We start from the raw sequence: 26,505 nt of genomic DNA, 5'->3' as shown, positions 1-26,505 counted from the left end.
AGGGAATTGAAGATTGATTATCGTCAAAAAAGGCATGGCAGTATTTCACCTAAGGTCCAGCTTTGTCTGGGAAATATTAGTTTCTCTCCTAATAGACAGTTATAAGTAGAAGGAAAAATTAAGCATTAATGCAATGTTACTTCATGTTGATTCCCACAAATCAGGTTTTCTCTGTACCGAATATGGAGAGAGAAATTTTTTTTTTTTTTTTTTTTTTTTTTTGAGACAGAGTTCTGCTGTTTTGCCCAGGTTAGAATGAAGTGGCGCTATCTCGGCCCACTGCAAACTCCACCCCGTGGGTTCAAGCGATTCTCCTGCCTCAGGCCCTGAGTAGCTGATATTACAGGTGCCTACCACCAGGCCTAGCTGATTTTTGTATTTTTAGTAGAGATGGGGTTTTGCCATGTTGGCCAGGCTGGGCTGGTCTCAAACTCCTGACCTCAGGTGATCCACCTGCCTCAGCCTCCCAAAGTGCTAGGATTAAAGGCATGAGCCACCACACCTGGCAGAAAGAGAAAATTTATATTGTTTGTCATAGTTTACTTATAGACTTACTATTTTTATTCCTTAATAGTTATTTTAAATGTAGTATCTAGGAAAGGCAAATTAATAGACAAACATAACCATAAAAGAGCATTTCTCTTGTTTCAGTTCTTTAGTTTCTAACCAGTGAATTAGGGTGAAAAGGCCAAGATCTTTGTTAATAATGGCAGGTAGTAAAAGATGATCTGAAGACCTATGCTTCTTGCCTAAATGCTCATAGAGTATTAGGGCTAGAAAGTGTCTTTAGAGGTTTGCTTAGTGAGACTATCCTCCTCCAAATTGGGTAAAACAAGTAATAAATATCCTGAGAAGAAAATTTTTCTGCCCTGTGTTAAAAAAATCCTTTCCCCAATACCTCCGATTTCTCTCTTTCATTCTAGGGTTTGATAGCAAGATCAGGAAAGCTTTTCCCATCAATGCTAGTCTCTTGGGATTAAATTTTAGCCCGTTTTCTGTTTTTCCCTTTTTTTTTTTTTTTAGTAGAGATTGGAATCAGCTAGTTTTTGTCATTTGTGAAGATCTCTTCTTACATTGCTTGAAACTCTTTCAAAAATATTTCTCCTGCAATTCATCTCCCAGATGAACAGTATGAGTCTTAAGCTTTTCTCACTGGTCTGATTTTCTAACCTTAATAATAATGATAATGATGGTTTTAATTTTGATTTTTCAATTTTAATTAAAGTAATCATTATCATTATTATTTTATCTATTTAATCTATAATATTCCAGATAAATGCCAAGCAGTGAATATGAATTTTAATAATTATTGAGCATCTACTGTATCCTAGGCATTCGTTACCTATATTCTTTTTAGAGACCAGTTTATGCCCCTGGAAATTGAGGACCATGCATCCTCAGGACTAAGGGTAATGCCGGGCTATGTGGCCTTTCTGTAACCCCTGCTGAAAGTGGATAACTAAATTGCTTTTTCTCTTCTCTTCTGCTGAGGAAAGCTTCAGGGCTGGTGCGAGGTTGTGGGTTGAGGGGCTGGGGAAGCTGTATTAGCTACCTGATGACATCAACATGACTTTAAATAGACTTTCCTAGAGTTGTACCGGAAAGATTACTCATGCCTTAATTTTCTTTCTCAAGGTCCTCCTCAAAACTCCAAATTGCATTATATTATCTGACATAACATCTTTATTTTCCATTCCGTGTAAATTCCTTCAGTTTGCTCCTTTTTTTTTACATTAATTTGCCATATTTCTCTCTTAAACCACTTCTCTGGCTCTGGTATGTCTTTTGGTATTTTGTTGAAAAATAAATTCTCCTAAGATACAGTGTCAAGGACGTGATAATTTCATAGATCTCCAGCAGTTCCTATCTATATTTTGGCTGGTGGTCTCTTATATTTAGTCGGGTGTTAGTAATAATAATAATCTAAGGTATGCCTTGACAGAAAGTAAATTTTTTTGACTATTATCTGACTATGGAAACTTTCTAAGGAAATTGGATCTTTGAAAAATATTTTTAATGTATTTTTTATTTATCAGCAATTTTTAAAATGCAATAACTTTTTTTTTTTTTTTCCCGAGACAGAGTCTCACTCTGTCATCTAGGCTGGAGTGCAATGGTACAATCTCAGCTCACTGCACCCTCCGTCTCCAGGGTTCAAGCAATTGTCCTGCTTCAGCGTCCTGAGTAGCTGGGATTACAGGCATGTGCCACCATGCCCGGCTAATTTTTGTATTTTTAGTAGAGATGGGGTTTCACTGTTTTGGCCAGGCTGGTCTCAAACTCTGAACCTCAAATGGTGCGCCCTCCTTGGCTTCCCAAAGTGCTGGGATTACAGGTGTGAGCCACCTCACCCAGCAAAATACAAGAACTTTTAAAAAGAACCAAGCAATATACTTTACTAATAGTGATAAAACATTTGTCAGCAATTTTAAGTTCAGATCCTTTAGGTCTGTATTTCGTACTTTTATTCCTAACTAAGCCAGCACTTTGAATGAAAGGACATTGGGTGTATTCAACTGATCTTTCATCTTACAACTAGATGTCAGTGTTAACATACCTGATTAAATGTCTCAGGTGTGAGTATAATGAGTAATTCAGTAGTTACTCACCTATATGAGATATAGATTAGAAAATAAATAATAAAGAAGGAATAGAATTTTTAAAATTTCTTTCCTTATTTCAAAGTGTACTGGTTATGCCTTTATTTTCTTTCTCAAGGTCCTCAAAACTTCAAACTGCATTATATTATCTAACATAACATCTTTACATTTACATTTTTTACATTTGCATTTACATTTTGTAAATATTGATTTTTCCCCACATTAATAACTACACAAGAACAGTTAAATTTTTTTATTTATTTGGTTAGGAAAGTCAAGAAGAGTGTGAACTTGTAAAGCTTTTCACTACTACCAACAAAAAGTTCTTCCCTACAGTTTTTCCAGAAAGAATCATCAGAAAAAGGAAGGAAAGTATTGCTACTCAAATATGTGTGTGTGTGTGTGTGTTTCTTGTCTATTTTAGTAAGAAGCATATTGAAAGCAAGAATTATGTATGTATCCTCAGTGACATTTCTAACATCTTACCTAGAAGTGTCTCTTGAAATAACTAAATTTACCTTTTAAATTTAGTCCTGATATAAATGGAAGCATGATGTCCTTATGTATTCCTTTCGGAGCCAATCTGACGACCTTTTAAAATAATTTGTATTGTGTTTCTCAGCCAAGCGTGGTGGCTCACACCTGTAATCCCAGCACTTTGGAAGGCCAAGGCAAGCAGATCACTTGAGGTCAGGAGTTCGAGACCAGCCTGGCCAACATGGTGAAACCCCGTCCCTACTAAAAATGCAGAAATTAGCTGGGTATGGTGGCACGTGCCTGTAGTTTCTGTTACTCTGGAGACTGAGGCAGGAGAATCAAAGTGCTTGAACCTGAGAGGTGGAGGTTGCAATGAGCCGAGATCATGCCACTGAACTCCAGCCTGGGCAACAGAGTGAGATACTATCTCAAAAAATAAATAAATAAATAAATAAAATAAATAATTATGTTTCTGTGAGTAGGATATCTCACCTTTTTTTTTAAATCAGGCTTCTTGTTAATGAATGTGAAATCCTGAATAATAACTGAAATATCATGAATAAAGTCTAGGCAAAGTAATACGTCAAAGTACTGAAAACACATCCTCTTCCTCTGTTTCAATGAAAAGATACTCATGAATCCCTTTCCCAAATTCTGCCTCCTTTTTGAGAATTATTACTCTTGGATCAGTGATGGAGCTCAAGTAGGCAAAATTCTATAGAATTATATTCACTTTGACATTTTTAATTATACATTTTCAAAATCTATATATGTAACTTAAAAGTAAAGAATTTTGGAGATTATAGATTTAAACTGTATACTAAGAAATATCAAGACAACTAGTCTTTGGAATTCAAGTTAAGATTTTGACAGAATTGACAGGTTTGCTTTTTAAAACTTATCTGTAAGTTTAACCTTTTCCTTAGAAACAATAACCGCCCCCCAATTCTATTTTGAAAAGGCAAGTTGAATTAATGTCAGTAATATCTTAGTACATCCATTTCTCTTAATGGAAATAACTTTTCAAGTTATGCAGTAGGTCCTAATTTTATAACAGTCTAAAATATGTGCATCAATCCGTGCAAACAGTGCATTTGCTTATTGGCTTTGAAAATGTATTCTTTCCTGAGAAAGAACTTTCAGTTCATCAGTTTTTGGATCACCATATGAAATACTCATTTGGCAGTTGATTTCTGTCAGTTTTTGTGACCTCCAGGCATATAACACAAGAACATAAAATTAACTATTGATTACAGTACAGATTCAGCACATCACTGTACATTTTTACTCTGCCTGAAAAAAAGATACAAGTCCTATTAACCAACGTCAGGCAATCCCAGTTTGCTTCATATATAGTGGAAATACAAGCAGGCTACATCATGCTGATTAAAGCATATCTTATTTAACAAAACAGTAAAATAGTACAATGAAGTTTATTTAATTTTCAGTTCTCTTATAGTGATTAGTAGTAGCTTAATTCTTGACTTGAATTATGATAGTTTTGTGTTTGCAAATCGATCCTTACATATTAATAATATTTTCTTTTGTTTAGAAGCCTTCTTGATTTATGTTTCAAGATCTGATGACTTTAACAGATATAATTTATAACCTTAAATTTATTTTATACTAAGGCCAGTAATAGTTACTGCACTTAAATGCAGAAGAGGCAGCTGTCTATAGCATTACTAATTAGACCACCAAGTTTCCAGCACGCAGGGGATCTTACTTTTCAGCAGGATACCTGCTGAGTGTCTGGAGCCTAGCAGCCATTTAATATAAATCCTTGGAGACATTTGTGCCTTTCTTTTCTTCCTGGCCTCATCTCTTCTAGGCCTCAGTGGAAGGTTATGACTGTTTTCTGAGCGTGTGTGAGCCTTTCTCCTTGCCCTGTCTCCTGTGGTCTGCTTTTATTTCCGGGTGCCTGCTGCATGAGTCCTAGTTCCTCACACCACTTTTTTTTTTTTTTTCTTTTTTGATATTTGGGATAAGCTAATCAGCTATTAATCAGCTAATGGTATTAAAGAATTGGCTACTTGGATCTACTATGTAATATTGTATTGCTTTCTCTGATGATTTTCTTAAGTCTCAAATATTTTTATTTTTAAAACTTCACACTTTCTCCTGACTTGGGTCAGGGCATGCACATAATTGGTTTTATACATATTTGGGGAAAGAGGGTGGTCATGGTAAAATATAGCTATGGCTACAATTGTGGAGTTCCAATTTTGACTAACATTAAAGAATATGCTAGAATTCTCTGAATCTGAAAACATTTTGAAAATGGTTTTCTTCACCAGCAAGACAGAAGGGCAGTGAAGGCATTCCTTTATAATTATTTCCCTTATTCTTCTTGTATTCTCTCCTGGTCTGTCAACATTTAAAATGTTGGTAAATGAATCATTTACATTTAGATACCAATTAATTGTTCATCTCATTTAAAAACTTATGTAAGCTCTAATTGGGTGAATTTTGTCAAATGTGAATTACATCTCAATAAAGCTGTTACTAAAAAAAAAATTGAAGCATTTTCAGTGGTACTGTGAAGCAACTTTGTATTAATGTGGGAAGGTGCAGAACAAATGGTAGTTTATTTATATAAAGTTCCAAATCGTAGGGCTTTTAGAATATATCTCACTTTTCAATTTTTAGTTTGTTTTAACTTAGGAAAACTTTCTATTTGACTTATAAGTGTGTCTCTTAATGAGGGAGGAAAGCAAATATAAGAGGTAAGCACTAAAATATTTAAATCTTATCTTTAGCATTGGAATGCTGTTTAGAGAGATGAACCAGAAGTCCATGTTCAAATATTTCACTTCATGCCTGGCTTCCCAGGGCCTGACCTTCCACTGACAGTCTGAGATCAGGCTAATAAATGAGGAAGTAAGGAAATGGATTACTAAATTCTGCTATTTTGATTTCTTTCTATAATGAACTTAAGGACTTTTCTTTTCAAGATATTCCATTTATCATTACAGAAAGCTGTATACCTGCACAAGTGGTGGCTGCCATTGATGTCAACACTGTCGCTAATGAAGTATACAAGTATAATTTTCCTCACACACAGTTACTTGCCAAGACAATTGAAGTGAGTAATTGTCATTGTTTTAATAAGTATGTAGCAGGGGAAATACGATTGAAAAACACTGCCTAATACTGGTTTCCGCTGGCTTAATTGGAAGATAAAGCATATATAAATTTAAGAGTTCAGGAGAAGGGAATTAACATTTTATATCCTATCAGAAGATTGCATGCTTTTAAAAAAAAATGTCCAGCTATAGAGACGGAGATCAATATTTTCGTCTCTCAGAGAAATAATTGAAATGTAAGGATATGCTTGACTTCTAAATGCTTGGTTCTGTGGTGATATTGAACTTCGAAAAAGTATTTACTTTTATTAAATACTTATGCAATATATATAGCATGCAATAAGAACAAGAGAGAAAATCATTGGCTATTACTGAATGCTTCTTATTTTAGCAAACCTGTCAAGGTTAACCTTTTTCACCTGTGGTGACTTCAGCACAAGTATTGAAACACTGATTTATGTTGAGTTTTTTTAAAAATAATGTGAAATTGGCTGGGCACGGTGGCTCACGCCTGTAATGCCAGCACTTTGGGAGGCTGAGGCAGGCAGATCGCGAAGTCAGTTCGAGACCAGCCTAGCTGACATAGTGAAACCTGGTCTCTACTAAAAATACAAAAATTAGCCAGGTGTGGTGGCACATGCCTGTAGTCCCAGCTACTCAGGAGGCTGAGGCAGGAGAATTGCTTGAACCCAGGAGGCGGAGGTTGCAGTGAGCCGAGATCGCGCCACTGCACTCCAGCCTGGGCAAGAAAGAAACTGTGTTGTTTCTCCTAATTTATCATGAAAAATTTTACAAACAAATTTCTCATGAAGCCATAATTTACATACAATAAACATGTACTTTATTGTATGTAATTTTAAGTGGGCAGGTTGAGTTTCGACTCAGTCATCAACTGTGTAACTACCACCACCACAATCAAGACTTAGAACATTTCCATCATGCTAAATTGTTCTTAGTGCCACATTTCTGTCAGTCTCCAACCCCAATCTAGGCGACAATAGATCTGCTTTCTTTTCATTATGGATTAAGTTTTCCCTTCCTAGTATATAACAAATAAAATCATAAGAGTGTAATTCTTTTGAGTGGAACTGCTTTTGTTTAGTGTTGATGGTTTTGGAATTCATCATGTTTTGTTGTATATCAGTAGTTTGCTCTTTTTTATTGTTGAGTAATATTTTGTACAATAGAATATCGTATCCTACAATATGTGTATGTATTCACATTATTATAGACATTTAAGTAGTGTCTAGTTTTTTACCATTACAAGTAAAGTTGCAATGAACATATATGTACAAATCTGTGTGGATCTTAGTTTTCATTTATTGTGGATAAATGCCTACATTTATTAAACTTTATGAGAAAATACCAAATTTTCCAAGTTTTTGAAGTGTTTTTACCGTTTTACATTGTCACTATTAATGTTTAACTGAGAAATTTCACATCCCTGCCAACATTTTATATTGCTGGTCTTTTAAATTTTAGCCATTTTAGTGAGCATGTAGTGGTATTATGGTTTTTAATTTGCATTTCCCTGATGACTAATGAGGTTGAGTATCTTTTTATGTGCTTATTGGCAATTTGTATGCATTCTCTGTCAATAAATTTCTTGCCCAATTTTTATTATTTGGGTGTTTGTATTATTATTATTTAATTGTAAGAGTTGTTTATCTTTTCTGGATTTAAGTTGTCAGAAATATGCATAACAAATAGCTTCTCCAATTCTGTAGCTTTTCTTTTTATTTCCTTAACTGTGTCTGTCAAAACACAGATGTTACCATTTTTTTTTTCTTGTAGAGGACATGTTTTTTGTGTCCTAAGGAATCTTTACTTACTCCGTTTTTCTCCTGTTTTCTGAGATTTTATAGTTTTAGTTTTACATTTAGGTCTTTGAACATTTAAGGTTACTTTTTGTGTAGATTGTGAGGTATGGGTCAAAATTTATTTGTTTTCTTACAAGGGGACATAACGTTGTCCCAGAACCATTTACTGAAAAGAATGTCCTTTCCCTAATCAATTTCTTTGATGCTTTTATTTTAAAAAATCATGTATGTGTGGTCTATTTCTGAACTCTCTCTTCAGTAGTATTTATGTTTATTATTATATCAGTAACACTGTTTTGATTGTTGTAGCTTTATAGTATATATTGAATTCGGGCAGTGTTAAGTTCTTGAACTTTTGTTTCTCTTTTTCTAAGTTATTTTGGCTATGCTGTTCTTTATGCTTCTGTGTAAATATTAGGATCAGCTTGCCAATTTCTAAAAAAAAAAATTTGATTGAAATTGCACTGATTCATTTTGGGAGAACTGACATCCTAATAAAATGGAGTCTTCCAATGCACAAACATGGTATCTCCTTTTATTTAGGTCTTCTTTAGTTTTTATCAGCAATGTTTTCTAATATTTAGTGTATAAGTCTCACACGTATGTTGGTTAATTTTTCCCTAAATATTTGTGGGGTTTGGTGCTATTATAGGTGAGTCTTTTTTAAATTCATTTTCCAATTGTTTGTTGCTAGCATATAAAAATATACTTATTTTTGTTTATTGCTTTGTATCCTGTGTCTTCTATAGTCACTTATTAGTCCTGCTAGCTTTAATATGAATTTTTAAAGGATTTTCTCCATATGCAATTATATTGTCTGAAAGACAATTTTACTTTTCCCCTTTCAATTTGTGACTTTTTTTCCTTATCTTATTGCATTGTCTGGGATCTGTTGTACAATGTTAAGTAAAAAGGGTTAAGGTGGATATCTTTGCTTTTTTCCAGATGTTAGGAGTGGAGTATTTAGTCATTTAGTATGGTGTTAATTGTAGTTTTTCATAGTTGCCTATTATCAGGTTAAAAAAGTTCCCTTAACATCTGATTTCTGAGAATTTTTTATTATGAATTGGTGTTGAATTTTGTCAAATGTGTTTTCTGAATCTTTTGATATGACTATGTTATTTTTCATTTTAATGCTTTAATAGGGCAAATATATTAATTACTTTTTTGAATATTAAATCAATCTTGCATTCCTGGAATAAATCCTACTTAGTCATAATGAATCATCTTTGTAATGTAGGACGGGATCCAGTTTGCTAATATTTTATTAAGAATTTTTGCATTTACCTGCATAGTGTTTTTTTGTGGTTTCTTCATAATGTTTTAGTATGGTTTCAGTATTAGGATAATAGTAGTCTCATATTTTCTGGAAGAGTTTGTGAGGAACAGATATTAGTTCCTCTATAAATATTTGATAGAATTTTGTTAGTAAAGCCTTTTGGTCCTGGAGTTTTGCTTTTTTGTATTTTTTTTGGGGGAAGGTGTTTATGAATTTAATTTTTTAATTGCTATAAGGTTATTGAGGCTACTTGTTAATGTTTGCACATATACTTTCATCCTTTTAATCTTATCCTAATTATGTTTTTATATTTAAATTAGGATTACTGTAGACAGAATATAGGTGGATCTTTTTTCTTATTCATTCTAATAATCTCTGCCTTTTAATTGGAGTCTTGTAACATTTACATTTAATCTTGTTACAATATGGTTGAGCTTAATTTAACTACCTTGTTACTTGTTTTCTATTTCTCTAATCTGTCTTTTGTTTCTTTTTTCCTCTTTTCTTGCCTATTTGGATTTTTTTAAAAAAATTCATTATTCTTCACTAATGTCTTTTTAAAGACAGTCATAATATTTATTCAATGTAAACTGAAATTTCTTTTTAAATATCTACATATCTATATCTATCTTTGTTTTATTTTCTTATTGGATTCTCTAGGGTTTACAATATGCATCTGTTGTGGAAGCCCACCTTCAAATAACATTATACCACTTTATGTTTAAATTTTAACAGTATTCCTCCAATTTCCCCTACTGGTCTATTTTGATATTTTGTCTTGCATTTTACTGCTACAAATGTTATAGGCACCAACATACATTGTTACTATTTTTTGGATTAAGTAATCAAATATCTATTAAAGAACTTTTAAAAAGCCCAGAAAGTATTTTACATTTATCTTTATATCTACAATTTTCAGGACTTTTTATCCTTGTGTTTTAAATCAAAGTTTGCATGTGGTATAATGTTTCTTCTTCCTGAAAAACCTTTTTTAGTGTCTCTTGTTGGTTATATGTGGAAAGGGACAAATTACCTTGGTGCTTTTGAGTAAAAAAGTGTTTTATTTTGTCTTCACTGTGAAATATAATTTTTATTCTTTTTTTTTTTCTTTTTTGGAGAGACAGGGTCTCACTACGTTGCCCAGGCTGGTCTCAAACTCTTGGGCTCAACTGATCCTCCCACATCAGCCTCTCAAAGTGCTGGGATTACAGGCATGAGCCACTGTGCCTGGCCCACTGAATCTTTGATTGCATTCATTTTGAAAGATATTTTTGTAAAAATCTGTTTGTTTTCTTTTAATATTTTCCAGTGTTATCTGGGTTACTTAATTTCTGACTTAAGGTCTGTAATAATTTCTGTTTTCATTCCTCTTAATATATTGTGTCTTTCTCTGTCTACATTTAAGATTTTATCTTTATCAAGTGTTTTGAAAAGTTTTATTTTGATGTGCTCTCTATGTTTTTCTTTATTTGTAGTGCTTGGACCTTGCGGTGCTTTTCTTATTTATAATTTTCATCGGGGGTTTTGACCAATATTGCTTCAAAAATAATCTCTGTTCTCTTTCTTCACTTTCTCCAGTTACATATTGTAGAGTAAATGATAGCTACTGAAGACAGAGTGATCCATGATAAATATCATTAATGCCTTTGAAGAAGAGAATGACTCCAGTGGAACAAAAACTCTTAATAAAAATTGATACAAATTTTTCTAGAATGAAATTTACAATATAACGTCCATGAGCCCTTCTGGAACAGATGACTCCATCACTTAATCTAGCTGAGCAAGAGATGAATCAAAGTAGAAAACCCAGGAATGAAGCTGCCATGTTAGGAGGAAAACTATGGTAGAAAATAGGTGAAAATGTTGTGAAGCTTTGCAGTGTAGAAATAATAATGTAACTGGAGTGGGAAGAGTCAGTGAGACACAGAAAATATGTCTTTGCAGATAAATGAAACTATCAATTTTTTGACATTATTCAGTGTTATTGTCAGGGTCTCAGCAGAGCTGGGAAAGAGAAAGCTCAGCTTTCAAGAGCATTAAAGTAGCTGATTAAGGCAACAGGCCAAAAACAAGAGTTAAGGCTTCACTCACTTACGGTGGTGTTACTGGCAAGAATCTAAAAGCAGTGACAATGCCACTCTCCCCGGTTCCATTTACCCATGGATCAGTGTAGACGTGAGGGCCCTCTCACTGTTGAGGGAATCCTTGGCCTTAAAGGAAGGGAAAGCAGGGAGGGCTAGCAGTGGAAAAGTGCTAGGGACTGAGTCAGAGTGGCACACTCTTCAGGTGTCATCAGTGTCTTCAGGGTTTCCCACACCTCCCCACACAAGGAGGCCTAGGCAGAGAAGTTCTGCTCAAGGCCTCAGATAAGGAGACCTCGGAATGAAGGCTCTGTCACTAAGAATGCAAATGTTGCAAGAGCATGACTGCTGGCCTGGTTGCCTGAGACCTTGACTCCACACACACACACACACACACACACACACACCTCTAAATCTGGTAACATACCAAATGGTGAAACTTTAAAAGTATTCTCATTAAAATAATAAAAAGACAAGGATGTCCACCATTAGCACTATTACTTGATATTGTTGTGGATCTGTTAGCTAATGTACTTACACAGAGAAATAGCATATAAATAGAAATAAAGATTTAAAAATGTGATTGAGTATACCAGGAAACACCAACAAGTTAAGCAAAAATAGTATATGAGGAACAATTAGTGCTTTAATAAGGAGGCTGGCTACAAAAATATGCTAACCTATAGCATACTATATACTAACAAAAACCTACTAGAAAACATAATAGGAGAAAGTTCCTATTTTTAGTAACAACACAAGAATCTATGTAACAAGAAATCTGTATAACTCTCATGGGAGTTAAAGAGACTTGAAAAATGATGAAAGCATACTGTGGTCTTGGATAGGATGGCTGAATATTGTAAAAATATTGGCTGTCTTTCACTATAACTTCAATAAAATAGTCAAAGTTGTTGTTTTCTAATCTGCCAAGTTCTTCCTAAAGTTCAAATGAAAATTAAGTTTAAGAATAGCCAGAAAACTTTCTGAGAAAATAAGCAATAAGGCAGGCAGAGGGACCAATACACCTGCCAGTCAATACAGGATGAACAGTGTTAGCACACTGACTCGATCTAACATTATCTGAAAGCAAAAGTATTTTCCTTAACTTGTATAGTCCTATAATGTAAAAAATCAATTTCCATTGGCTTTAAAATATTTAGTCATTAAAAATAACCTGTGTATTTCCATGACTACTTTATTTAATCCAAATACACTTTCATTGACCTAGAATGCCAGGTTAAATAAGTTGTGAATTGTTCAATTCAGTGATGAATTTTTGCCTAACTGCCTTATCAGTTGGCCTACAATATTTAAAAAATCACTATTTTCAAGAATCTGTTAAAGCTGTAATTTTTTTAGTGGCTAGCTGTATTAGAGACATTGACTCTGTTTACTTCCTTTCAATTCTAGACATAGGATGCCCCTGGAATAATTGCTATGAGAGATTGTTGTTTTATTTTTACTTTAGTTTTAGGAATTTAGCTGTTATCATTCCACGTCCAGTTGCTTATCATACTGACCCTGTATGTACAGGCTGTTGAACTTGAATGCAACGTGCTCATACCCTGCCCCATGTGTTCTGGCAGACTGCTCAGTGTAGGATTTTCAGATTGCTTTCCTTAGCACTGGGGAGTCGAGAAGTGCTTTAGGAAATTTTCAATATCTGATTTTGATTTCATTTTCACAGATGTATCTTTAATTATTTAAAATCCTATGATCAAAAACTGATAGACATGCACATTCAAACTGTTAATACAATGGAGACAACTGACATGTTCCCACGTTAACTCATTCTTTACAGAATTCAGAGTAAAGCTTTTCCTGCTTTATTCATGTGCTTGAACTTCTTAGAAGTGGGCTATAATTAGGAAGGTTTTGATTCTGGGCTCATTTCTTTAAGTTTCTAGCTAAAGATGTGCACTGAGAGTGCTTAATGTGAGTTGGCAAACCCCTGACCTGTGCTTCCCTGTGTTTGTCTTCTGAGATATAGAAACGGAGCAACATAGCACAGCTTTCAGCTACTTAGCCCATTAGGAATTCTTTTGATTCATCTTGTCAACAGTCATTTGAAGTTCATTGCACACAACTGCAAAACAAAATAATTGCGGATATCTGAGAATGAGGCCCTTTTCCATTTGATAATATATTAACAGATGTATATGAAAGGGATGGTGACTGGTCTGCATATCACATTTGCTAAATAAAGAACATTATTGACAGGTAGGTATTTAAAAATTTCCTAGACCCCATCCCCATGAAAATTGTCAATTATAAAATAACGTTCTCCATGTTTTACTGCAGCAGTGTTACACTTGAAAACAGCAGTGTTACACTTGAGACGTGATACAGGCCAGATGTGCTTAGGATCCAGGAAACAACTGTTCCAGCTCTGGCTGGTGCTGGGACCTTGGGGGAAGTCACTTAATTTCTTGTAGCTTCAGTTTACTGCCCCACTTCCTTCACAGGATTGCTTTGAGAAGTTAGTTAACCAAAGTTGATTTGACAAGCATTGTATTATAAACTGTGTGTTTCTGATATATTTAGTTATAGTTACTATTTTCCTTCTTCCCCATTCTATCCATGTTTTTATGTTCTTTTTTCCCCCAAATGTTCATTCCTCAGGGCATTACACTCGAAGAGTTTGACAGATTATCTTTCGATATGATTTTAATGAGCCCTCCCTGCCAGCCATTCACAAGGTATGTGTCATAAATATTTCAGTGTTGTATTGGTCCATTTTCATGCTGCTGATAAAGACATACCTGAGAGTGGGCAATTTACAGAAGAAAGAGGTTTACTAGACTTACAGTTCCATGTGGCTAGGGAAGCCTCACAATCATGGTGGAAGGCAAGGAGGAACAAGTCACGGGCAGCAGGTAAAGAGAGAGAGGTTGTGCAGGGAAACTGCCCTTTATAGAACCATCAGATCGCATGAGACTTATTCACTGTCACAAGAACAGCACAGCAGAGACCTGCCCCCATGATTCAGTTACCTCCCACCGGGTTCGTCCCACAACACGTGGAAATTCAAGATGAGATTTGCATGGGGACACAGCCAAACCATATCAAGTGTTGAGAAAGTGCTTTTGAAGGACTTACTAAATCAAATCATACTGTAGTGTCAAACATGGACACTCTGAAGTTTATTACCTGCATTTCATAATTTGGAATTTTTTTCATAAATCCTTTTATCTACTTATATATGTATTTATTTATTTTTACATAATAATAATTATTGGGACAGGGTCTTGCTCTGTCACTCAGGCTGCAGTGCAGTGGCATGATCACAGCTCCCTGCAGCCTCAATCTCCCAGGTTCAAGCAATCCTTCTGCCTCAGCCTCCTGAGTAGCTGGGACTAAAGGTATATACTGCCATGCCCAGCTAATTTTTAAATTTTTTGTAGAGATGATGTCTCACTATGTTGCATGGCTGGCCTAAAAGCCCTGGGCTCAAGCTATCCTCCCACCTTGACCTCCCAGTGTGCTGGGATTACAGGCGGAGCCACCAGGCCCAGCCTCCATTCATATTTATAATTAAGCATTAATCACAAAGGAAATAGCAGTTGCTACCAGATAAGCAAATTAATTTGGTCAAAAGTAGATATGCAAGACTGTAGGATACCTCTTTTATACTTACCTAGGACACAATGTTTATTTCCAGCCCAAAGTACCTTAATTCATTTAAACTAATGAGCATTCAAGAATATCTTTCTAATACTGATTAAGCAAAGTGAATTTCCACAATAAATATTCAAGTCCTAAATTGCTTAATTATACAATTTAAAAGCTAGTTAAGCATGCACTTGTGAACTTTACATTTCTTAAAATTCATATGTACATTGAATAATTCTGACTTTTCACAGCATCATTACAATCTCTTCATTTAAAAAATTATATGTATGTACGTATATATATATTTGGCTATATGTTTCAGGAAATTATATCTTTGACCAAATCTTGACTAATTCGTTTTCATTTAGATATTTTTAATAAGAGTATTTTGAATTATTTTAAATGATAATAGCAGTAGTAATCAGAGCTCTAAGTGTCTGTGTCTTACGCAGAGGATGTCATTCAATTTAACAAGCTTATGGGGTAGCCATTGCTGTTATAATGATTTTACAGATGAGAAACTGGGGCACAGAAAGGTTAACTTTCTCAAGGATATACAATTAAAGAATATCAGAGCCAAGATTTGTCAATCATTTTATATATTCCATGATTTTAAGTAGAATATCATATGTAATAGCCAGTCTAATTCAGTGAATGAATATTCTAATGCCAAATTTCCATCTGGGTTTGGATTTCTTTAAACAATTCTCTAGGAAGTGAATTTCCCAAGGATTTGTTGTTCACCTACAAGCCAGGCATTATTTTTGATGCTGTAGTTCCTGTCCCTTGGGAACTCATAGTCTAATGGGAATAGCTGACAAATAATTATCTTATAATGTTATCTTAAATTATCTTGTAAGCTATATAATAAAAGAATACTGAAAGTGTCACAGGAGTACAGAGGAGAAAAGGGCTTGCTGCATGCCAAGAGAAGGGAATTCTTTCAGAGGTGATGTCTGAACTGTGTCCGGAAGTAGATTAGGAGTTTATCAGAGGAGGCAGAGGCCATTCCATCTCAGGGTGGCTCTAGGCACATGCAAGAGTGTGGCCTGTGGAGTACAGTGAGCAGGATATACACAGTGGAATGCAGCTCCAGCTCTGTGAAGCCTCAGGTAATACTGCAGAGGGCCCCGTAGCTGTCCTACTCCCACCTCCCGCTTGTCTTAGCACAGCTCCAGCTGCTGATGGCAGGAGTAACTGATTCTGTAGTCCTCATGTGAAAGTCTGACAGGAAAGGACGAATAAGAACGGCAGATTGCTGAGAAGTCTGTTCACATCCAGTCTAATCCCATAGCTGAACCTCAGATCCACTGATGGTTTTGATTCTGCCATCAGATGTGAGGAAACTGACCAATGATGCCAAGTAACTTATTTAAGACTCTGAAGATAAATAGCATGCTTTTTTTTAAAATTATATTTTACATGTGCACAACGTGCAGGTTTGTTACATATGTATACATGTGCCATGTTGGTGTGCTGCAGCCATTAACTCGTCATTTACATTAGGTGTATCTCCTAATGCTATCCCTCCCCACTTTCCCCCACCCCACAACAGGCCCCAGTGTGTGATGTTCCCCTTCCTGTGTCCATGTGTTCTCATTGTTCAATTCCCACCTATGAGTGAGAACATGCGGTGTTTGTTTTTTTTGTCCTTGCGATAGTTTGCTGAGAATGATGGTTTCCAGCTTCATCCATGTCCCTACAAAGGACATGAACTCATCCTTTTTTATGGCTGCATAGTATTCCATGGTGTATATGTGCCACATTTTCTTAATCCAGTCTATCATTGTTGGACATTTGGGTTGGTTCCAAGTCTTTGCTATTGTGAATAGTGCCACAATAAACATACGTGTGCATGTGTCTTTATAGCAGCATGATTTATAATCCTTTGGGTATATACCCAGTAATGGGATGGCTGGGTCAAATGGTATTTCTAGTTCTAGATCCCTGAGGAATCGCCACACTGACTTCCACAATGATTGAACTAGTTTACAGTCCCACCAACAGTGTAAAAGTGTTCCTATTTCTCCACATCCTCTCCAGCACTTGTTTCCTGACTTTTTAATGATGGCCATTCTAACTGGTGTGAGATGGTATCTCATTGTTGTTTTGATTTGCATCTCTCTGATGGCCAGTATTGATGAGCATTTTTTCATGTGTCTTTTGGCTGCATAAATGTCTTCTTTTGAGAAGTGTCTGTTCGTGTCCTTCGCCCACTTGTTGATGGGGTTGTTTGTTTTTTTCTTGTAAATTTGTTTGAGTTCATTGTAGATTCTGGATATTAGCCCTTTGTCAGATGAGTAGATTGCAAACATTTTCTCCCATTCTGTAGGTTGCCTGTGCACTCTGATGGTGGTTTCTTTTGCTGTGCAGAAGCCTTTAGTTTAATTAGATCCCATTCATCAATTTTGGCTTTTGTTGCCATTGCTTTTGGTGTTTTAGACATGAAGTCCTTGCCCGTTCCTGTGTCCTGAATGGTAATGCCTAGGTTTTCTTCTAGGGTTTTTATGGTTTTAGGTCTAACATTTAAGTCTTTAATCCATCTTGAATTAATTTTTGTCTAAGGTGTAAGGAAGGGATCCAGTTTCAGCTTTCTACATATGGCTAGCCAGTTTTCCCAGCACCATTTATTAACTAGGGAATCCTTTCCTCATTTCTTGTTTTTGTCAGGTTTGTCAAAGATCAGATAGTTGTAGATATGCGGCATTATTTCTGAGGGCTCTGTTCTGTTCCGTTGGTCTATATCTCTGTTTTGGTACCAGTACCATGCTGTTTTGGTTAGTGTAGCCTTGTAGTATAGTTTGAAGTCAGGTAGCGTGATGCCTCCAGCTTTGTTCTTTTGGGTTAGGATTGACTTGGCGATGCGGGCTCTTTTTTGGTTCCATATGAACTTTAAAGTGGTTTTTTCCAATTCTGTGAAGAAAGTCATTGGTAGCTTGATGGAGATGGCATTGAATCTATAAATTACCTTGGGTGGTATGGGCATTTTCATGATATTGATTCTTCCTACCCATGAGCATGGAATGTTCTTCCATTTGTTTGTATCCTCTTTTATTTCATGGAGCGGTGGTTTGTAGATCTCCTTCAAGAGGTCCTTCATGTCCCTTGTCAGTTGGATTCCTAGGTATTTTACTCTCTTTGAAGCAATTGTGAATGGGAGTTCAGTCATGATTTGGCTCTCTGTTTGTCTGTTATTGGTGTATAAGAATGCTTGTGGTTTTTGTACATTGATTTTGTATTCTGAGACTTTGCTGAAGTTGCTTATCAGGTTAAGGAGATTTTGGGCTGAGACAATGGAGTTTTCTAGATATACAATCATGTCATCTGCAGACAGGGACAATTTGACTTCCTCTTTTCCTAATTGAATACTCTGTATTTCCTTCTCCTGCCTGATTGCCCTGGCCAGAACTTCCAACACTATGTTGAATAGGAGTGGTGAGAGAGGGCATCCCTGTCTTGTGCCAGTTTTCAAAGGGAATGCTTCCAGTTTTTGCCCATTCAGTATGATATTGGCTGTGGGTTTGTCATAGATAGCTCTTATTATTTTGAGATACGTCCCATCAATACCTAATTTATTGAGAGTTTTTAGCGTGAAGGTTGTTGAATTTTGTCAAAGGCCTTTTCGGCATCTATTGAGATAATCACGTGGTTTTTGTCTTTGGTTCTGTTTATATGCTGGATTACATTTATTGATTTGCGTTTGTTGAACCAGCGTTGCATCCCGTGGATGAAGCCCACTTGATCATGGTGAATAAGCTTTTTGATGTGCTGTTGGATTCGGTTTGCCAGTATTTTATTGAGGATTTTTGCATCATTGTTCATCAGGGATATTGGTCTAAAATTCTCTTTTTTGGTTGTGTCTCTGCCAGGCTTTGGTATCAGGATGATGCTGGCCTCATAAAATGAGTTAGGGAGGATTCCCTCTTTTTCTATTGATTGGAATAGTTTCAGAAGGAATGGTACCAGCTCCTCTTTGTACCTCTGGTAGAATTTGGCTGTGAATCCATCTGATCCTGCCCTCTTGTTTGGTTGGTAAGCTATTAATTATTGCCTCAATTTCAAAGCCTGTTAGTGGTCTATTCAGAGATTCAACTTCTTCCTGGTTTAGTCTTGGGCGGGTGTATGTGTTGAGGAATTTATCCATTTCTTCTAGATTTTCTAGTTTATTTGCGTAGAGGTGTTTATAGTATTCTCTGATGGTGGTTTGTATTTCTGTGGAATCGGTGATGATATCCCCTTTATCATTTTTTATTGTGTGTATTTGATCCTTCTCTCTTTTCTTCTTTATTGGTCTTGCTAGTGGTCTATCAATTTTGTTGATCTTTTCAAAAAACCAGCTCCTGGATTCATTGATTTTTTGAAGGGTTTTTTGTGTCTCTATTTCCTTCAGTTCTGCTCTGATCTTAGTTATTTCTTGCCTTCTGCTAGCTTTTGAACGTGTTTGCCCTTGCTTCTCTAGTTCTTTTAATTGTGATGTTAGGGTGTCAGTTTTGGATCTTTCTTGCTTTCTCTTGTAGGCATTTAGTGCTGTAAATTTCCCTCTACACACGTTTTTGAACGCTGGTCCTCTGCTCCTGCTGCTCAGGCTCAATTCAAGTCTTCATTTCTGCTTTATCTTTGGTCATGTTGTGAATCTTACTTGTAGGATCTATTTGCTAGCCCAAATACTGCCTGTTTACATGACTTGTTTTGACCCTAGTTACTCTAACCAAGTTGCTCCTCCTGCTTATAGAATCTAGATTTCAGCTTAAGTCTCTCCTATTTACTTTGGACAAAATTGTGTTAGTTTTATCTACTGCTTTGATTGGCTTAGATTGGCCACCAGTGCCATTAGCTTCAGGTTGCTGCTCCATTCAGCAGCTCATTCATCTCAACTCTGGTTATATCACCAAGGGGAGAGCAAAAAGTGTAGTCAACCAGCACATTTGTGTGTGTTTTCCTAAACAAAGTGATTGTAAGAGAGCAGTTGGTTTTATTCTGCATTGACTTCTTGTTCTTTTTTGATTAATGTAAGTCATTTGTCATATTGTTTTATAAAGATAAATTTTAAGTGTACTTATTATATATGTAAGGATTTTTTTCTGTTAAACCTCTGCCTTCCAGGTTCAAGTGATTCTTGTGCCTCAGCCTCCTGAGTAGGTGGGATTACAGGTGTGCCCCACCACGCCCAGCTAATTTTTGCATTTTTAATAGAGATGGAGTTTTGCCATTTTGGCCAGGCTGGTCTGGAACTCCCGGGCTCAAGTGTTCTGCCCACCTCAGCCTTCCGAAGTGCTGGGATTACATATGTGAGCCATCACGCTTGGCCTAATTTTTGTATTTTTAGTAGAGATGGGGTTTCACCATGTCAGCCAGGCTGGTCCTGAACTCCTGGCCTCAAGTGATCCACCTGCCTAACCTCCCAAAGTGCTGGGATTACAGGCGTGAGCCTCTGCACCTGGACCCCTTTTTTCTTTTTAAATGAATAAATGTATTTCCTTCTCTGTAACAAGAAAGATGACCCTATTTTTTGTAGGGACCAACTTATTTTTATTCTCTGTTTTGACTTAAAAAATGATTTGACATCTTTTTATCAGATTCTTGATAAACTTCCTGTGTGTGTGTTTTTTTTACCCCTTTAGGATTGGCCAGCAGGGTGATATGACTGATTCAAGGACGAATAGCTTCTTATATATTCTAGATATTCTCCCAAGGTAAAAACTTATGTTCCTGTACAAGCTTACCTTTAATTTGAAACTCCAGGTCTGGAAGAATGTGATGTTTGTCATTTTGTAGAGGATAGCCATTTATACGTGCTCCCTTGAGATATTGGGTATGTCATTTATCTTCTACCATGACTAATAGAGTAACTGCAAATGTTTCACAATTCCATGCTTGCCGCCACAGTGAGTGACAGGGAATCACAGCCTACTAGCTAGATTCTACTGCCTCTGCTCATAGTGTTGATGCAGATGGTGCTAATGTTAGTGAATGCTGTTACCCATGGCCTGGAAATATGTGCAAACCCTTAAAGCCACCCTTCTGTGTGAGTAGCAGCCCTTTCAGTTGTCACCACAGAGGCTCTGTGTGAACCCATGTTTGACATAAACTCCAATGGAAATCAACATTTCAGATGTTAACTTTATCAAGTAGGCTGTGTTTAAGGGAAAAATGAATAGAATATAAGTTGTCTCCAGCCTTATAAAATTCCATTTTAAAAAGAGTTCAGAAAATTACTTACCTTATATTTCCCACAAGTAATGATTTTCTTTACTTTTTCTTCTTAGTAATGAGATATTTAGAATTCCATTTGTTTGTTTTTTTTTAGATTACAAAAATTACCAAAGTATATTCTTTTGGAGAATGTTAAAGGTTTTGAAGTATCTTCTACAAGGTAAAAAAATGTATTTGTCTTGCATACATCTTAGACTTGGTATATCTTATAGTAGGAACTGTTGTGAAATAAAAATCTTAAAAACCAGTGCATACATTCTGACATTTTATATATTAAATGTTTTATTCATCAATATTAATTTTGACTAATAATGTAAAGTATTACAAAGTTTTGTTCAACCGATTCTCTTCTATTTTGATATTTTTGAATTTTTCTAGAGTAAGTGGTTGGTAAGAATGGCATTTCTCAATTTTAGTCATTTATATTGGTGCTTATTTCTGTGGAAGTAGAAATGTTTTCAGTAAGAATTGGTCCTGTTGACAAGTATTTTCTGCCCTACAGTTGGATGCAGGAGGAATCCCTGTGTCGGGGTTCTTTCAGATGGTGGCTCAGCTGGAGAGAAAGCATCCACCCGAGTTCTTGAGTCAGCTGCTGTCTGTAACAGTGCTCCTATCTGACTGGCCACCTTGAAGATAAAGTTCTAGTTCCCATGGCAGATTGATCATCACTAGATTAGCAATTCTAAGTTTCATCAGTTTGGATAATTTATCTGGCAGCTTTTTTTATTTGTAGTAAACAATTATCTGTATCTTTTGATTCAGTATTATTTCTCAGGTGCTGAACTCAGTAAAAACATAGGGTCATTATCTTTCTAAACAAGTGAAGTTACAGTTTTCACTTAAAATGAGGTTTTGTGGGCCGGACGTGGTGGCTCATGCCTGTAATCCAGCACTTTGGGAGGCCGAGGCGGGTGGATCATGAGGTCAGGAGTTCAAGACCAGCCTGGCCAAGATGGTGAAACCCCGCCTCTACTAAAAATACAAAAAAATTAGCTGGGCGTGGTGGTGTGTGCCTGGAATCCCAGCTACTCAGGAGACTGAGGCAGAGAATTGCTTGAACCCGGGAGGCAGAGGATGCAGTGAGCTGAGATTGCACTATTGCATTCCAGCCTGGGCGACAGAGTGAGACTCTGTCTCAAAAAAAAAACGAAAAAACAAGAAAACAAACAAAAAAACCCCAGTTTTTGTGTACGTTCTTTAAATAAGAACCCCCTTTCCAAGTAAAGAATTAAAGCTTTTTTTTTTTTTTTTCTTTTTAGAGACCTCTTGATACAAACAATAGAAAATTGTGGCTTTCAGTACCAAGAGTTTCTATTATCTCCAACCTCTGTAGGTACCACAGTTATAAATGCTTATATAAATTATAATTTAAAGGCTTTTTTTCCCAAAGAGAATTTGATTCGATAAGCAGAATGGCTTTATGTTGGATAATATTATATGTAAACTCTGACAATAGTTTAGATTATGGGTCTTCCTTCCCACAGAATTTAGTGCATGCATATAAACTCATTCAGACTTATTTTATGAAAAAAATTATATAGCTTGAAAGAGAGACTATATTTCTCTTTTAGAGAGCAAAGGATAGCATATTTTGAAAATATGTCAAGTTTGGTATTTCCAAACTCGGTGTTAATAATGTTAATAATTGGGCCGGGCGCGGTGGCTCAAGCCTGTAATCCCAGCACTTTGGGAGGCCGAGGCGGGCGGATCACGAGGTCAGGAGATCGAGACCACGGTGAAACCCCGTCTCTACTAAAAATACAGAAAATTAGCCGGGCGCAGTGGCGGGCGCCTGTAGTCCCAGCTACTCGGGAGGCTGAGGCAGGAGAATGGCGTGAACCTGGGAGGCGGAGCTTGCAGTGAGCCGAGATCGCGCCACTGCACTCCAGCCTGGGCGACAGAGCGAGACTCTGTCTCAAAAAAAAAAAAAAAAAAAAAAAAAAATTAATGTTAATAATTAATAATGTTAATGTTTCAAAATAATCCAAAATAGAAAACAAAATAAACATGTAGTAACTTTCTAATTACTGCTTTGGGGACATAACATTAAGTTGAAAACACTGCTTCCATTTCATGGATAAGAAATTTAAGTAATTGATCATGATAAGACAAGTTATTTGACAGATTTGAATTTTGCAAGAGTTGCTGTCAGCTTTTTGTTATTGTTCTTGTTAGTTTCTTGTAATCTTTAGCCATATTATATTGTTCTTTGCCCAGAAATTAATAGACAACCCATTACAAAAATTCAAGATACAAGCTGTGGAAATTGGCAACATATTTGATCTCTTTAAATGTATTTCATATTTATTGCCTTTTAGCTTGTAAAACACAGCGAATCATCCTTTTTTAACAGAATGAGGTAATAAATAGCCAAGAATAACTATATTTGAATTTTTAAATTATTACTATATTATCAATAATGAATGTAAAAATATCTATACTACGTCTTAGCTGGGAAATATAAAATGGAAGTGACTTGTAGATATATTTGTCAGCATCAATCTTTAACTCATTCAAATAATAGTACAAAGTAGCAACTTAATAGTTTAGAATATACTACAGTGGAGTCTTCTACAAATCCATAGCAAATTTTGCTCTGGTAGAAGCTAAATGTAGGCTCGTATGAGTTTTTTGTTGTTGTTGTTTAACTTGGTGCTAAAGTTAGTATTGCTGTCTCTGATTTTCTAGAGTAACTAACTGCTTTGCTTTGCTTACAGCTTGGCATTCCAAATTCAAGGCTACGATATTTTCTTATTGCAAAGCTTCAGTCAGAGCCATTACCTTTTCAAGCCCCTGGTCAGGTATTATTATTGGAATTTTGTTATGAGTATTATGGCCTATTTATTATAAATATATATTAGTCTGCTAATTTATTTTCAAGAACTACTTTGTGTAGGTGTCTCTGTGTCCTATAGAATCTGAAGTATAGACCATGCCCTAGGTCCATCTTCAAGACCGTTTTCCTCTTGCCACTTTTATTGTTTTAAAACAAAACAAAAACAAAACGAAACAATTTTTCTTTTCCTCATTAGAAAACAAATGAGTTAAAAATCTTATCATTAGTATTGTTATCTTCCTCCTTCCCCCATAGTTTCCCTTTTGCCTGTAGACTATTTTGCATTTATCATTTTATCCTTCCCATAGAAGCTATTGGTTACTTTTGATAAAATTTATTATTTTTTCTTAAAAGTGGCTTACAAATATTTTAACACATGGGTTGCATTTTCTTTAAAGCCAGTGCTATTTAGCTTAATTGATTAAAATATAGTAATGATTAGTACAAGCTAGAATAAAATCCTTAATTGCTACAGATAGAATCTCTAATTATGTCAGCAGTTTTACGTGCTTAGGTCAAAAAATGGGGATGGATAACTGAATTTCAAAATTTCAGCGAAACTCTCCTTAACTGTCATAGGTAAGGACACAAAAGTCACGTCTACTAATAAGGGATTGGTAGTGTCAACTCAATCCCTTTATAATATAATCCTAATATTGCTCCCTTTCCATAGTAGCCAATTCCAATGTAAAGTTAATATACCTTATACATTATATTACGTTAATATTAACTTCATAGATTGACTTCAAAGACTTCATTATTAAAAATTCCTGGAATGGTTTTCCTTTTACAAAATAGGACTTTATACCTGGTTATATGTTTTGCAGAAACAAGTTTTTCCCATGGGACTCATGAGTAGAAATAATCCTTCACAGTGAAAATCGCTTTTCTTTTTTTAATTGCTATTTTTCCTTTAGACCATAGCTATGTTTCGGTTTTTCATTTTTAATGAAGGAGTATGGCAAAACTTGATTCGAAACATGTTTTCTGGAAATGTTAGTCTTGCTTTCTAAACTTCTTTTCCAAATAGGCTACAAATATGATTTATCTATATTCAGTATATACTTTCTGTTAGTTTATTGAATGTTTTTATTAATAAATACCGTAAACACTAATCCATGAAATAAATCATCTGTAACGAGATGACAATATAGCTGTATGATTAATAACTTGTAATAACTTTTACAAATACGAGTAAACCACAATTTCTATCTTTTAATGGCAACCCCGTAAAGACTAAATGAGGTTTTTTTCATAATGTTGACTGGACATTATTAATTTCTCTTATTTTTAATGAAACTTTTCACAATTTGTGTATTTTTATGTAATGCCAGGTACTGATGGAGTTCCCCAAAATTGAATCTGTACATCCACAAAAATATGCGATGGATGTAGAAAAGAAAATTCAAGAAAAGAACATTGAACCAAATATTAGCTTTGATAGCAGCATGCAGTGTTCTGGAAAAGATGCCATTCTTTTTAAGCTTGAAACTGCAGAAGAAATTCACAGGAAAAATCAACAAGATAGTGATCTCTCCGTGAAAATGCTAAAAGATTTTCTTGAAGATGACACTGACATGAACCAGTATCTTTTACCATCAAAGTCATTGCTGCGATATGCTCTTCTATTAGATATTGTTCAGCCCACTTGTAGAAGGTCCGTGTGCTTTACCAAAGGGTAGGTTTTAAAGATCTATTCATCCTGTATCCAGAATAACCAGGTTTTTTAAAGCTGTTGTTTCTTTAAGTTCTTCTAAAAACAGGGAGCATTTTATAAAATGTTTTTGCTAGAATGATGTATTTTCCCTTAATTGCCTGCTTCATGTTCCAATAGAACACAAGTAAAAATTCCGTTTGGCAGAACATTATGTGCACCACCCACAAAAGTGCTCATAAAAGACAATGTCATTTGTTTGGTGACCTTCATAGGAACTTAAATACCCATAGTAGAAACATGGTTTCTGTAGACTATTGCTTGCTAATTCTTTAGCACTTCTGTGGCACATCATACCTCAAAGAATTGTGTTCACTCTTATGATCAATGTATAATAAGAAATTAAATTTTAAACTAAAGAAGTAATATTGAGTTATCTGGAGAATATTAGGGTAACTTTTAAATTTAAATTTTTTTCAGGTTTTTACATAAATAATATATGCCCATGGTTTCCAATTCAAAAGATAACTAAGATTCTAAGACTCCCTTCCATTTCTGTCTCTTGACCATTCAGTTCTTCTCCCCACATTCAACCAGTGATATCAGTTTACTGTATAATCTTCCAGAGGTATTGTATCTGAAAGTGTATTTAAATATCCATGTATATTTTATCCCCCTTTATAAGTAAATGGCAGGATACTATATATATGCCCCTTTTTTCACTGCACAATATAAATAGAATATCATCGCGTATCAGTACTTAAAGGACTTTCTGTTTTCATGGTATAGGTATATTCTGTAATTTGCTTTACTGGTTACCTATTCATGAACATTTAGAGGGCTTCCT

General features: G+C 35.4%; 1 protein-coding gene across 7 annotated transcripts in view; it reads left to right on the top strand.

Moving 5' to 3' along the window:
* TRDMT1 (tRNA aspartic acid methyltransferase 1) overlaps positions 1 to 26,505 on the top strand; it is a 61,633-nt gene that overhangs the window by 21,921 nt on the left and 13,207 nt on the right. For 3 of the 7 annotated variants that reach the window (XM_055296674.2, XM_055296676.2, XM_063610155.1), the window contains exons 2-8: positions 6,053 to 6,162; positions 13,966 to 14,042; positions 20,577 to 20,648; positions 21,263 to 21,328; positions 22,428 to 22,497; positions 23,886 to 23,969; positions 25,339 to 25,682. In XM_055296674.2, coding sequence (XP_055152649.1) covers positions 6,053 to 6,162; positions 13,966 to 14,042; positions 20,577 to 20,648; positions 21,263 to 21,328; positions 22,428 to 22,497; positions 23,886 to 23,969; positions 25,339 to 25,682 — 823 coding nt within the window. The remainder of the gene's footprint in view (positions 1 to 6,052; positions 6,163 to 13,965; positions 14,043 to 20,576; positions 20,649 to 21,262; positions 21,329 to 22,427; positions 22,498 to 23,885; positions 23,970 to 25,338; positions 25,683 to 26,505) is intronic. The other 4 variants (XM_055296675.2, XM_063610157.1, XM_055296677.2 and 1 more) reach the window with 3 other exon arrangements.

Source organism: Symphalangus syndactylus, chromosome 10, assembly GCF_028878055.3.
Source record: "Symphalangus syndactylus isolate Jambi chromosome 10, NHGRI_mSymSyn1-v2.1_pri, whole genome shotgun sequence".
Lineage (NCBI taxonomy): Eukaryota > Metazoa > Chordata > Mammalia > Primates > Hylobatidae > Symphalangus > Symphalangus syndactylus.
The sequence above is the reverse complement of the archived record's forward strand: the minus strand, read 5'-3'. Positions and strand labels throughout refer to the sequence as shown.